A 14,794-nucleotide genomic window follows, 5' to 3' on the forward strand; every position below is an offset into this window, starting at 1 on the left:
TTGGTAGACTGGTTTTCACACTGATATTAGATTAAATAATATTAAATTGTACTGCAGGTTATTTTTATGGTATATGCTTTAGTTTTTTTAAAGTGATTGTGTTGTGGTGGTACATTTTACAAGTACTACCATGCTTTAGTTACAATATATACACTAAAATATGCAGATGCACTACAGCTCCCCCTAGTGTCTTCTATAGAGATGTGCAGTAATTGCGATGATCTGAAACCATCGCGATGAGGTCAAACAATCGCGATGAGATGATTATTTAATCATCGTGACAGCCCTACCAACTGCTATAATGTGAATCGAGTCATCTTGAGTCGACACCAAGTTGTTAACAACAGAGATGCTGATTTATGCACAGGGAGGCTATAATGCAGTTTGCATATATCCCTTGGGACTCCTGCATAAGGCCAGGCTAGGGTCACACAGCCGAACATGGCTTGTATTTGTAAGATACATAGTCAGCGGGGCTATAGAAAATACAACTGCTTTAGGATCAGTTAGTATTAAGGCTGAAGTATAGTTCCCTTTTTATGCGTAAACGAGGGACAGCGTACAGTGCGTGTGACACAAATTTCGTCGGAAAACTATGCGCGCAACCGTAATTTTGTTACCTCGCATACAAGGTGGTACGCACAGGTTGCGCATGTGCATTGCATTTCTTGCAGTAATTAGTTTAACCCCCAGGTGGAAACTGTGTCCTGGGAGCATCGATTCAAGGTAGTAGAAGAAAACCTGACCCCTGTAGGTTGCTCGCGTATACGTAAAAAAAAGAAGTATGCCACGGGCTTTACTGTCAAAGTGTGCCTTAGATGACAATCTATCTTAGTATGTTTTCTAAAGTCTGCCTCTAAAGGAAAAAATTGTTTCATGTAACTTTAATGTTAAACGCAGATATATTCAATTTCTTTTTCACACTTTGCTTAAGGGTCCAGTCAGTTAAATCTAGTGGCAAGGTTGCGAATTGCAACCAACCGCTGACTGCACCCCTCCCATTCGAAACACTACTGCGGCTGTCAGAACATGGTGAATTATATGCAAGGGGACCCGCGGTGTATGTAGATAAAAATAGCTCATTCTAAGGTAATAAAAACATAACGCTTCATTTTGTAAACTCTTTATACACCTCTGAAGACATAGTGATGTATATTATATTGCATTTTTGTCAATAGATCCTCCAAAAAATTACAAAATCACTAAGGAGAAATCGATGATATAACCATGTAACTCGAACAACTCCATCTTTCACGTCCTTGAGTTTGTTCTGAAACTTTAAAGAGTTTGAAAAAAATATATATTTTTCTCAGTTTTTTCTCTCAGTTGCTTCATTGTTTTCCGCATAGTTGAAGCGTGGCGCTCTGTGCTGCGTGTGTGCCGAGCATCAGACCTCGGGCCCCATGACTGATAGTCTGAGGAGATGGAAAGTATGCACTGCAGTTGTGTTTTTCTGAGGAGACATTTCAGCTCGTGCTGATGTGCTCCACAAGTCCGGCTGCTCGGAGTTCCAGCTGTAAGTGGAACGTCAGGTCACAGTCTCCCGAGTTATTTGTTATGAGTGAAAAATGGAGAGCAGGGGGTTAAAGCAGCTAAAGGAGGGCATGACTCATCACATACTGATTGCCATGTTTGGTGCAGGAGAGGCTTTCACTCACCTCCATGTGGACTTCATTACCTCAGAAAGAGAGAGAACTGAGGAAAATAACTCACTGGATTTAGATGGGTTTTATTGAGAGCATAATTTTAGGTTGCCCAAGCGATTATTTTTAGCCAGATGTATTTTTGTTCTAGTTGTAACTTCCACATATTTCTTGAGTGTTTTTGTCACTTGTTTATCATTTTTTGCTAGTCTAATGTTCACCATTGCAATGTGATTTATGCAACAGTAAAGCTAAAGTGCTCTCGTCCAATCAGATTTGAGGACCGGGACCCACTGTCCTACAATGTATTTTAAATTCTCTGGATTTAGTAAATTGTGATCTGAATCTTTTAGCCCATGATGCCATCCAAGCTTAAGTGTTCTGACTCCTTACTTAATTTGATGTGTTTTGTTCCTTGGGAATTGAACCCACAACCTTTGCGCTGGTAAAACAATGCTAAAAAATGCTGGGTTATTTTCAACCCACCATTAGGTCAACATGGTACCAAACCCAGCCTTTGGGTTAAATTAACCCAGAAAATGGTTTGTTTGACCCAATAATAGATTAAAACCCAGCAATTTGGGCTGAAACATTTAATATATGTCTGTGCACTGTGCATGTTAATTTTGTATTATAAACATACACATACCTGCATATATTGAAGAAAAAAAAAAATATATATATTATATTTAATTTCAATTGGTAAATATAAATAAATACATATAAATATTTCATAAATGTATGTATGTGTGTATGTTTTTGTGTTTGTAAATACGTCTTTGTCATTATATAAATAAATATGCACAGTACACAGACATATATTATGTAAACATAATGGATGTGATTAATCGCAATTAATCGTTTGACATCTCTAGATAAAATGACTGAAAATAACTTCAAATTGGTATGCATGAACAATAACAAAATATCAACATTGATGACTCTGTGTATTTAGTCTGTACTCTTCCATTGTGTGTAAAATGTAGAGTATTTGATGATATATGAACAATAAACAGATGATCACAGCCTTGTAGATATTCAGTGTACAATCCTATAGACCTTCTGGTTTCCTATTGGGAAACGTACGTAATCCTGCGGATGCTTTTATGTACAATGTTAAAGAATTGACTAACCTCAGAGATGTATCAGTTGTGTGGTCAAGAACAATCAATGTGCTCGTGTGTACTGAATCGATCGATATTGCAGCCCGAGTTAATTGGATGAGTAGCTCCTCTAAGGTCAATCTAATAGGCAGAAGCCATTATGACTTCAAATGGCTCTTCATGGTCCTTTTCAAGGGTCTTGGGGGTATTTATAAGACACCATCAGTTTGTTTAGTAACATAAGGGAGCACATTGGTTTTTCACAATCCCATTTAGCAATAAAATTCATGTTGCTTATTCTTAAAGCTGATGTTTCAATTAAAAAACATACAAGGTAGATAGATGCATTTAAATCCAAGAACAATTTTGACTGCAATGATAGATGCATAGTGCTACTGTGAAAAGTTATACTTAGATTTTTAGCTGTTGTTACTCAGCACTCTACAAGCCATCTGTCCTTGCCGATTATTAGTTTTGTCTTGATCAGATTTCAGGTTTTCCAATAACGATTGCCTCATCCTCCTCGTTTCCATAACCAACTCATCCCTCCATCCTTTCTGTTAGACCTCATTCTTGTTTCATGACTTTTGTCCGAACGTTTTCTACATGATATTAAAAGATTTAGGGATTATGGTCTCAGAGTCACTGAAGCGGTATATCCAGCTTTTGCCTGTTGAAATCTGCTGCTAAGCTGAGTGACAGCGCCAAGGCCGGCATTTTTTTGTTGACCGGGTCAGCAGGAGAAACTATACAACAGTTGAGAAATGAGGTGTGTTTCTCCATCAATAAGGTGCCAGTGCCTAAAGTTTCCAAAAATGTGGTAAAGATGTTTTCAAAACCACTGTGAAGTCACAATTTTTCATTTGAAGTATATTCACCTGATATGCTTTAGTAACAAACTGGATGACTGGAAGGCAAAAGTGCACATTAAACCATTGACTACTTGGCTTTTACAGAGATCAGAATGCTGATGGCCGGAGATCTTGGTCGTATATCCTGAGAAGCTGGGCATGTTTCTCACTAGTCAGCATTTTGTCAACAACTAACAGAAGTTTGGCAGCGAGAGCGATGCAGCTCGCTGTGTATTTTTTTCTCGGCACATCAGGATTACATTCTATTTGTTTTCTGTCAGGGACTGAATGGTTCATGTTCAGAAATAGTGCTCTGATAGATTTTTTTGCTTGAAACAATGGCACTAAATGTCACCTGCGGTCGGTTGATTGTCACATTCAGAGCGTTGGTTGAGACTTGTTTGGCAACATTTACAAGCACAAAGAAGAAAAACTGCATTTCATGGCATGATGTACCTTCACGTTGTTGTGACAACACCCCGTTGCTAGCAGAACACTTCCCGATCCCGCCGCAGAATTTTCATTTTGAGAATCCATACTGAACTGGGCGAGATTCACGATCGCTTTGATTTATTGTATCGCTTCGAAGTTCTTCAGTGACAACACACAGACTTTCTGTTTTCCAGCGTTTGGTGGCTACCGTGGCATTTCACCCAAGCTTCACTTATTCACAAAAACCCACCAGTGTTCCAGACCAGAATTGGAGAAACTGGTTTGGCTGTTCTTTAAAATATTTTCACCAAAGCCCAGATAGTGTGGGAACAGCAACTTTTTGTTTTCTAATCTCCCAAGTCCAACGGCCCCATCTCTTCAGGGAGACGTACGGGGCCAAGTCACCATAGAGACCAGTTCAACAAACGTCTAGGATGAAAGGTTAGCTGGAGGGATGCAGGATTGTCTGTATTTTAAGGGATCTTGTTAATAGCGGCCCTCTGTTTGCATCTCGCCTCGCAGTTTGGTTTCGGTGGCCTGTTCCTTCTCTTTCAAGGATAAGATTTCACCGCAGCGCCTCTCTCCATGGTAACTTTAGAAAAGCCTCCACAGAGCAAAGGACTGCTTGTCTGCCAGTTACATTACTGCAACTTGTATTGAAGTTGCTAACCAGAGTGGAAATAGACTTTAACTTTAAGTCTTTAACCTCTTGTTTATCTCCAATTGGAACATTGGGGAGCAGAGGCGACTGTAAGGTTGTTTCAGAGGTGAATACAGAACTCAGAAGGTCTAAACTTGACCTTTACAGGGATCTATTATTGATGATGGAAAAATGAGTCACTGGTTTAAATGTATAATTTGCATCTCCAAACTGTCAACTCATTTTTACCCTTATGTCATTTTAATGCTGTTGTTTTCCCCAAGGAACACAATCTTTGTTTATATATTCATAAGACAGAGAATCACAGAGATCTCTTTAATATCTCGATCAATCCTCTTAAACTTCAATGAGATTAAATGGAAACGGAAACGTTTATTTAAGTCTCGTGTGTCTCAGATATTTTTACTGACGAAAAAGATCCACAAATCTCACAAACGTCTCCATTAGAGTTTAGAATGGCCAAGTTTCTGATCAAAAGTCATTGTTATTGAATATTTCAAAATAAACTCAAGCATTTCTCCTCAGTTACCCAAATTTATATTATCGTTCATGTGTCTACTCTACATAAATCTAAATTAAATCCCAAGCAATTTTTGGAGAAACGTCTGAGACTAAACTGATACTTGGAGCAATGTGGAGATTTTAGTGGTGAGGTTGTGAATTAAAACCAACGGATCACTCCACCGCTCACCCCTCCCTTTCGAAGGACTACGGCACTACTATTACAGGACAAAGATGTCACGTTTTCGCTTCTTTACCGAAGCAGGTACATTTTTTTTACGAAACGCGCTCTGAAGAGCAGTTTGTCCGTTTAGGGCTACTGTAGAAACAACATGGCGAATTTCATGTAAAGGGACCCGCGGTGTATGTAAATAGAAATGGCTCATTCTAAGGTAATAAAAACATAACTCTTCATTATGTAAGGTCTTTATACACCTCTGAAGACATACAGTAGTTATGTATATTATATTGCATTTCTGTCAATAGATCCTCCAAAAAATTACACATTGGACCTTTAAATAAAACACAATGGAGCTCCATCAAATCTGTTGAGCTATGAAAGAGCAGCCTCTGAGCAATAAAAACTGCTCTCTGAAGTTATATATACAGGATAGTATTGTTTCTTTTGGAGCTTAATATTTACTTTTGAACATCTCAAACTATCATTGTGAATGATGGTGAATTGTTTTTATTAGCTTTTTTCTGAACAGTATTCCTTTGATAGCTTTCCTATGAAAACTGGCTGCCATGTTGTATATCAAAGCATTCTGTTAGCATCATTGCATTCCGCTCTAATAAAGCTTTCCCGTCAAAGCCTTTGAATCGTACCCCAATGTGCCATTCATAATTGCTTTTAAGCAGCAGCTTGCCTTTTATGCTTAGTATATCATCTATGTGACTTGGATTGAACAGACTGTAGATGAACTGTCACTGCTCCACTGCCCCAGTTGGGAAACGAGTGAAAGATGTGAGACCAGAAGAAGAACATTTGAAGAGAGCTGATGTCATGACGCCTTTCAGTCAGCAGGTTTATTTCGGGGGACATTCTTTAGGGGGCTGCCCAGCCGGCCTGATTTAGCTTTGAGGGAGGGGTCCTAGCAGACGAAACTCATCTCTCGGCCTTGTCTCTGGGTCTGGCTTACAGGACACTTTAGACTCCGAGGAGAGTCTGAAGAAGAACAGTACACGGGGTCCTCACGGGCAGAGAATTACAACACGCAGCGATGACACATGACGTGTGAGTATGAGGCGAGAAAGCGGCCGGTGAGCGCTAGGTGACTTATAGAGGATTTCTTGTAAATAAATGCTAGATATTTCTGTTTCACGAGCAGACGGAAGAGTAATTGAGCTTGATGGCTAATATTGGTGTTGCCTGAAGTCGGGGTAAAAATAGTAAACGGTTAACCGTATCCTCTGGCTTCTGTTGCGTGGGTTATAAACTTAAAAGGGGCATGAGGTAGTCAATATTCAAATGTTACTTGAACCACCTTGTGATAAAATTAGTTTGAAGTAGACGCCCCAAATAGGGAGTATTTATCACAGGGTGTTAAAGTTACAGTAGACCATACAGTATAGACAGTTTTGTGTTGTGTTGTAAAGGTACAGGTCTAATAAAGTGGGCTTAACTTGACCCATAATAGTTTCTCATCCGGTATCATGAGTAGCGTTTTTTTTCTCGCGGTTCAGTTCAGATCAGTCGATTGTTTTTGTGCTTTTTCCCACAACGCCTGGGTTTGATGTTTTTGCTGAATAACCATGTGGTTGTATTCCTAACAGATGGGGGGTGATGTGGCTTTTTTCTTTTTAGACTTTATATAAATGAGCTTCGTGGTGTAGTAAGAGACAGGATTTATGCAGTCTATACTGGAACCCTACTTAGAACCACAACCCATTGATAAATTATAATCCTGCTTTATATTTTTCTGCAATTCTTATTTTATAAAACAAAGAACGGTTTGCATTTTTTTGTAACTGCTTTAAATTGTATGTATTTGTGATGGATTGGGATAAGCATACGAATTAACTCATTTGACACGACTTGTTTTCGATGTCCAGTATTGACAGTCGCCTGTGTTAAAGTGGTTTCTGTAAGACAAGTCCTGCAGGTCTTACAGTTTACAAGTGCCATAACAATGAGGTAGTTCTGCTAAACCGTTTGCCCCATGTGTATTTTAGGAACACCGTCGTGAAAGTGTGTTGTTTATTCTGTCAGACATCTTTGGTTTCCAGGTTTCATTTTTCACATAGTTTATTCCTGGAAGAAATGTATGTATAGTCTTGCGTTGACTTCAGAGTTAGTAGTAGACACAAGAATCTGTTTTGCTTGTGCAGTTATGATAAATGTTAGTTTTATTCCACAATGAGAAAAGACACATTTTACATTGTCACTACATAAGAATTTGAATGTCTAGCTAAAGGTTCCAGATGGTTTTGATAAGTTTACAAAATGTTTTCTTTTAGGGATGCACTGATACCATTTTTAAAAAAACAAGTATTTTTTTCCTGGTACTCGCTGATACCGATGCCTGTACCTGTTTTTTTGTGAGGTGGCAATTTTCCAAGCACAATGCACTGAAACTAATAAATAGAATAGCTTCTTTATTACAAACAACTCCGCCTAAAAAACATTTATGAAAAAATATGTATGTGCTTGTCACAAACTTTCAAAGCACAAATCTCAGTCAGTTCTGTCAGGTATGTCACGTGAAGTATTGGTTTTTGGTATCGGTGTATCTTTTCGAGTACGAGTACATAAGCTTGGTATTGGGCCCGATACCGATACTGGTATCCTTGCATCCCTAGTAATAGTATTTTTGCTTGCTAATGTAATGATAAAAAATGTGGCAGGGCTGCACGATAATTTATCGCGATACCACTAAATCCTATTGAAATCAAGCTGGCTGCGATATGCAATGTGTCGATATTTTTTTAATGCATAGCTTGTCCGTGAAGCACGTCTCTGGGATCAGTAGGAAATGCTGCTCGATCTAAAAGCAGTGCGAGTTTGAGTCGCTTGTAATGTGCATTTGAAAAAGCAACACCCGTCAAACATGATCATTATAAATATACTTTATTATCATAAAAATACCGCATGAGGCTTGAGTAACAGTGATAAAAATTCTAGAACATGTTAAGGTCTTCTGCAGTGCCTATTTGGAGTTTCCGCACGAGAGCGCCCTCTGGCTTTCAGATGCAGCAGCATTTTCCCGTACTTCACTCAAAAGCTTTGCATAAATCACGTGATATTTATCGTCGGTTAATCGCGACAGCCCTAAAATGTGGTATTCTATGTTAATATGGAGATCTTCATTTACAATATATAAAACTTCACAAACTTTAGTTTAAAAATATTTAGAATTTTATGAATGGAGATATTAGTGATCTGTTGGCTACTCATTAGGGATGCACCGCTACCATTTTTTAAAGACAGAGTACGAGTACCGATATTTTTTTTCTGGTACTCGCCGATACCAATGCCTGTACCTTTTCACAACACAGTGAGAGTAATAGAAACAGAATAGCTTCATAATTACAAACAATTCCACTTTACACATATTATGAAAAAAATAATTATTTTTTGTGCTTGTCACAAACTTTCAAAGCAGATTTCACAACAAATTATAGTCAGTTCCGTCACATGAAGTGTCGGTCTTTGGTGTCGGTGCATCCCTATTCATCCATCAATCCTAGATAACTTTTTCAAATCAGCTGTTATACATAATATTTTAGTTTCATTTATTTGCAAACAGAAGGTCAATCACACTTTAAATAATTGAACATTTCTTGTAAAATTATTATTTGTGCTCACATGTTGTAATGTGTGCATGCTTTTTTTTGGGAAACTCCACTTTGGCTTTGTGATTATTATATAACATAATTCAGCTGCATTTAATTTAAAATTTTAACTTGAATCCACATGAAAAAGCTGTTTTTGAAAAAGCTGATTTGACGAGTCATTATAATTCGTTGAGCTGATTTAAGTGATTGCAGAATAACGTGACCTAGGCTGGTATGTTTGTGATGTTGTTGCTCCACAGGGATGTGTGTGTTTGTGTGTGTTGCAGTAGATCATCAGCATTGCTTTTCTGATCCTGGTTGCTTTAATCCAATCTCACTCTATCCCTCGGCATAGCTGACGTCCCAGCTCGTTCGCCTGAAATACTACCTCAGTTAACATCTCGACTCACGACCCGTCATACTATTATAAGGATGCTGATGCCGTAGCCTCGTACACATGATGAAACCTGCTGCGTTAGAGGACAAATTGGTGCAGTTGTTTGTTCCCTCTCTTACAGTTATGTCACGGATGTGATGTGGTACTGATCTAGGGATTTATCTGCTTGTCTGATTCTGAGTGTGAAGAGGACACAAGGGCCCTGTGGCCCTCGGATGTCTTTTTTGAACATTTGAAGGGCACATGCTTCGTTCTTTCGTCCTTTGAAGCGATAAAGAACCGGTTCTTGTTTAGAACCGCATCCTTTTTTAAAAATGTTTTTAAAGCCATAATGGTATGATTAGAATGACATTTGCTTTCATTTACTGTTCTAGAATGTTTGCATTCTTTCACTATTGCCTGTAAGAACTGGTAGCTTTAAAGTCATGAAAAAATGCTTTAGTCCGTAGTTAAATGGCGTTGAATCAACTGAATGTTACTTCACAGAAATGTAAAGTGGAATATGTTTTAATGGTGGCTGGTGTTTTAATGCCAATTCATTTTTGATGCGTAACATTGAGTAAAAAATGTTTTTCACGTGACATTGAGATGGTTAAAGTGTTGCATGATATCCTACTTGGAGCCAGACACTAGCAGTCAGTCAGTCTATCTCTCCTGTCACATGTTTTAGAATATAGCAGCATGCTGGGAGGTTGTTACTAGGGGCAAGAAAGAGTGCTTGCATGCATAAAGGTAAAGCTATTTTCATGCTTTTGGATTTTGAGCAGCTCGGGATAAGATCACAAATATAGGTTGATTGTGGCATAACTGTGGTGCATGATGCATTCAGTAAAGAATCCTAATTAAATGTCAGTTTATGTTGATATATTATTCACATTATTCATTACTCAGTACATTCTCAAATAAACATACGAAGCTGATTATGGGGCAATTTACTTTAAAGTGTTTATATTAAAACTTTACTACAATATGAATTCTCACAATTTACTCACACTTGTGCCATCTCAGATGTCTATGACTAAGTTGAACATAAACAAACAATGGTATTTTAAAATAACGTTTTGTTTTCTTCTTATTGGATTCAACATGGTAAAGCTTCAAGACACTGTCAAAAGAATGAAATTTTACACAATTCTCCTGTTATTTTTTTACACATTTTTCACGTCATTTTTATGAGATTTTGCTGTGTATTTAACAGATTTTTCACATATTTTTGATATACGGTAAAAAGCATCAAATTACAGAAAAAGACTGCAACTTTACAAGAAAACGGGAAAAATATGTAGTCTTATGGCAAAAAAAGTTATTTATGGTATATTTATGGCACCCCAACTGCCTGAATTATTTTTACAGTCTATTTTTGAAATGCAATAAAAGCCGGCAAATTACAGAAGACCGCACAGTTACAAGGAAAACAACGAAAACCATGTAATTTTACAGGAAAAAAGTTGCCTGAAAATTTCAGTTTTCTGTTATTCCATTTTTTTTTACAGCGAAGCAAATACATCCATCTTTAAAGTAATCCAAATGAATCTATTGGGTTAGTATGTCTTTTGAAACGAGAGCATTTGTGAGAGAAAACGTTTACTATTTTTAGCTTATGCTGTATTTATTTACATTTAGTCATTTAGCAGACGCTTTTATCCAAAGCGACTTCAGGGAGAAATAAAGCAATATGTCATACAGGAGCAATAGTACAACAGGTGCTTATACCAAGTTACTAGTTTCCACAAAAGCCAATGCGTATCGTTTATATTGTTAAATAACCATAGCAACATGGAGATAAGTTAAAATGGTGGCAAAATTATTATTTTTAATCATTTAATTTAATGTTGAATCTCATTGGTCCTCACACCTCACGACCAGTTGTCATATGCAAGTTCCAAAACATGAAATGCAAGAACCAATGTGATTTGAAATCGAAATGAATTAAATTATCAAAAGTACGATTGTATGTCTGTGTTTAACTAAAGAAAGGAAGTTATATACATTTGGTATGGCATGAAGATGAGTAAAATATAAAAGAATTTTCATAATTAAGTAATAATAATTTAGCGGCATCTAGTGGTGAGGTTGCGAATTGCCTTAACGCAATTCGTTCTGTGGAGCAGTTTGCGTTTAGGCTAAGGAACAACATGGCGAATTCCTTGTAAGAAGGCCCGCGGTGTATAAAAATAGCTGTCTAAGGTAATAAAAGCATAACACATCATTATGTAAGGTCTTTATACACTTCTGAACACATAGTTTAGGCATGATGACAAAATTTCCAAACACCCCTAAACTCAAAATAGATCACATGACTAGACAGAGCTGAAAATTCCCTTTACGACGACACCTGAATTGTGAAAATCAGTTGAGGATTGCGAAAGTTATGATATTTAAAATAACGGGGAATATATGAAAATAGTATACATTAACTACAATAGAAGTCATGTGACCGAAAATGCTTATTCACGCATTTTTGCTTGCAACTTCCTCATTTTATCAGATATTTGCATGAAATTTGAATAGAAGGTAGAATTTTGTTAGTTCTTTCAAATGAAATCATGAAAATTTACTGTTTTAGCTGGAATGGGCTAAATAGAACGAGTTAAATACAGACGATGTTTTTTTTTTTAGAACGACGCCTGCAGTACATTCGCTAATCTACCCGCCACAAATGTGACTACATAATTTCCGCGATTTAGTAAAATACCTTCTCCTCTATGGATTTCGATGGAATTTCGTCAGTACCAAGATAAAAGCTATGTATTTATGTCCACCTACCTTTCAGTAGTGTCCAAAGCTTAGATGAAGCTCGCGGACCGGTTGAAAGCCACGCAAATCTTCCGAAAGTCGCGGTGACCTGAAATCACCTTAGGGCTGAAATCCCGAAGTGTCCAACGCTGCAGGGGTTTGCACTCGATGTAGTTACCGTCGTATTCAGGAAAAACATACTCCCACCAGGCGGCCAGGAGTAGATATTGAATGACACACACATTTTAGTACTACGCAGTTTGGAACACATTGTTGAGACAGAATGTTCGCCGCGAGTGGTTGCTATGTCATCATACCTACATAGTTATGTATATTATATTGCATTTCTGTCAATAGATCCTCCCTTTTAATACAGCTCCCGCACATGAACCTTTAAACTTCATTTTCATCCCCCAGTGTAACTTTGTGTGAGAAGAACCATATGGTGATGTATGTTTTTATAAAAAAAATGTTTTTAAAGAAATGTCAAAAGACAAGCCCAGGCTGGCTCTGCAGCCGTTGTGCCACCACCTGCAAAGGCATGAATCTTGAAATGGCAGTGCCAGACCTCCTGGGGGACATGTGGTTTATAAACAGAGGTGTTGCTTGTATCCTCCCATACACCATGTGTTCTGCTGATGCCGGGCATGAGGTTTCACACTCTCAGCTTGACCCGACTGCACCACCCACTCACGGGAACCCGGTGCTCCCAGGTGGCTCTTCTCGTGCCCGAGATGTTGGAAACGCTGCACGCCAGCTCCAGTTTACGTGAGATTCGAAAGGTCCACGTTTGTTGTTGGTGGCGTAGTAGCGTAGAGATCTCAGATGCAGAGTAGCTAATTGATTCGTATTTGTTCTCTGAACGTGAGAGTCTGCTGTGACTGTGGTTGACTTGCACATTTCCTAAAGTGCGATAACACTCATCCACTGAAGAAATGAAATGGAAAAAAAGTTATGATTTTATATTCCAGCCCAATAGTTTGTGAAAATTTCGAGCCTGGTGCACAGACAGTGTGTCAGATCTTCGTATTCATACTGTAGGTGAAACTGGGGCAAGTTGTCACAGTTCTTACTTCTTTGTGTTTATTGTTAAAAAAGCTTTTCAATATTTTCACTATTTTAACCTAGAGAAAGAATTGTTAATTGAAGATGCAGATGTTGATCTTTTTGTAAATGGAAGGATTAATAGTGCGTTGTCATTCTAACTGGGGTAAATTGCCACAATACCAAACAGCTACTTGGTCTTTCCAACAGTTTAAACACTAAAATAATTATTATGTACTATTAATTCAAGAAACATCAAAAATAATATAAAAGATAAATAAAATGGAGAGACCATTGGGTAAGGATGCTATAGGACCTGTGCCAACTAGCCCAAGTCTGCCCTATATCATTTTGCAGCGCTAAAGCAAATAATCAGATTTGTATTGATTCCTCTTGCTGTCATCTCGCCCCCATAAATGAATGAGTTGGGTGGGTCCTTGACCAATGGTGCCCTTGTCAGCGCCCGAGTGATTAATTTCTGATTTTACAGGCCGCAAGCTTACAGCGTGACTGTGCATTATGATCGGCGTCTGCACAGTGAACCCCACCCTCAAAAAGACATGGCCCTTATCCTGCACCTGACCTGTCACTCACACCCATCTGTTCCTGTGAAAAGAGGCCAGACAATTGCAAACCACAAGATCTCCAGCCAAGCTCTTCTCTGCCATCCAGCAAACCACATGATCCCACGGTGCATCTGTCACATGTTTCCTCGGTTTCATTTTGCTGATTGAGAATCATGCTTTAAAAATCTGATTTAATTGCTTGATGGCTCTGTTTTATGATGAAGAGGATGGCGTACACCGCACGGCAATATTGTGTAGATTGATTGCTGATTTTAATGGCTCCAAGCAATTGGTAAGGAAGTAAAAAGTGGCACTGGGGAAAAATCCATTCGGCGATGCATTGCAATTCTGTCTTGATTGATTCTGGATCGATCCACAACAGGAATTTTTTGATTTATTATTATTCAGCGATCTTTATTTATCTCTATCTAATTCTGTTTATAGATAAAGCTTATGCTGGACAAATTATAACTGATAAATACAGCAAATGTGCACAAAAACATGTGCAAGACACCCTCGTGTCATTTCACTTAAGTTATTTTTAAAAATGTTGGATAACAAACGGTGGCGGTAGGTCTACCCATTGACTTCCAGTGCTCTTGTGTCTATACAATAGATGTGAATGGGTACCGCCATTGTTCGGTTACCAACATTCTTCAAAATATCTCCTTTTGTGTTACGCAGAAGAAAGTAAATCATACAGGTTTAAAGCGATTAAACCAGTTTTTGGGTGAACTACTATCCCTTTAATATCCAATGACCAGTAATATGTTCTTCATCATCTTAAAGGTCACCCAAACATGAACATTCTTGAATCATTAACTCACCCATGTGTTATTTTAAACCTGTATGATTACCTTTCTTTTGCAAAACACAAAAGTATATTATAATATATATATATACAGTATATATACCCATTCACTTCTATTGCATGGACACAAAACCAATGAAGACGAAGAAATTGAGAAATGTCTCTGTGGTTTTGTGTTCATTTAAAAAAAGGTAAGTGTTGTTTGGTTACCTACATTATTTAAAATATCTTCTTTTGTTTTCTGGAAAAGAAAGAACCAATTACCATTTGTA

General features: G+C 37.9%; 1 protein-coding gene across 2 annotated transcripts in view; it reads left to right on the forward strand.

The window, feature by feature from the left end:
- Positions 1–14,794, forward strand: part of enah (ENAH actin regulator) — a 94,245-nt gene that overhangs the window by 14,952 nt on the left and 64,499 nt on the right. The window contains exon 1 of one of the 2 annotated variants that reach the window (XM_057352416.1): positions 6,314–6,428. The exons of the other annotated variant lie outside the window; for it this stretch is intronic. Coding sequence (XP_057208399.1) covers positions 6,415–6,428 — 14 coding nt within the window. The 5' untranslated portion in view covers positions 6,314–6,414. Of the gene's footprint in view, positions 1–6,313; positions 6,429–14,794 lie in introns of those variants that run through there. 2 annotated transcript variants of the gene reach the window in all.

The sequence above is a fragment of the Triplophysa rosa genome, linkage group LG15 (assembly GCF_024868665.1).
Source record: "Triplophysa rosa linkage group LG15, Trosa_1v2, whole genome shotgun sequence".
NCBI classification, from domain to species: domain Eukaryota; kingdom Metazoa; phylum Chordata; class Actinopteri; order Cypriniformes; family Nemacheilidae; genus Triplophysa; species Triplophysa rosa.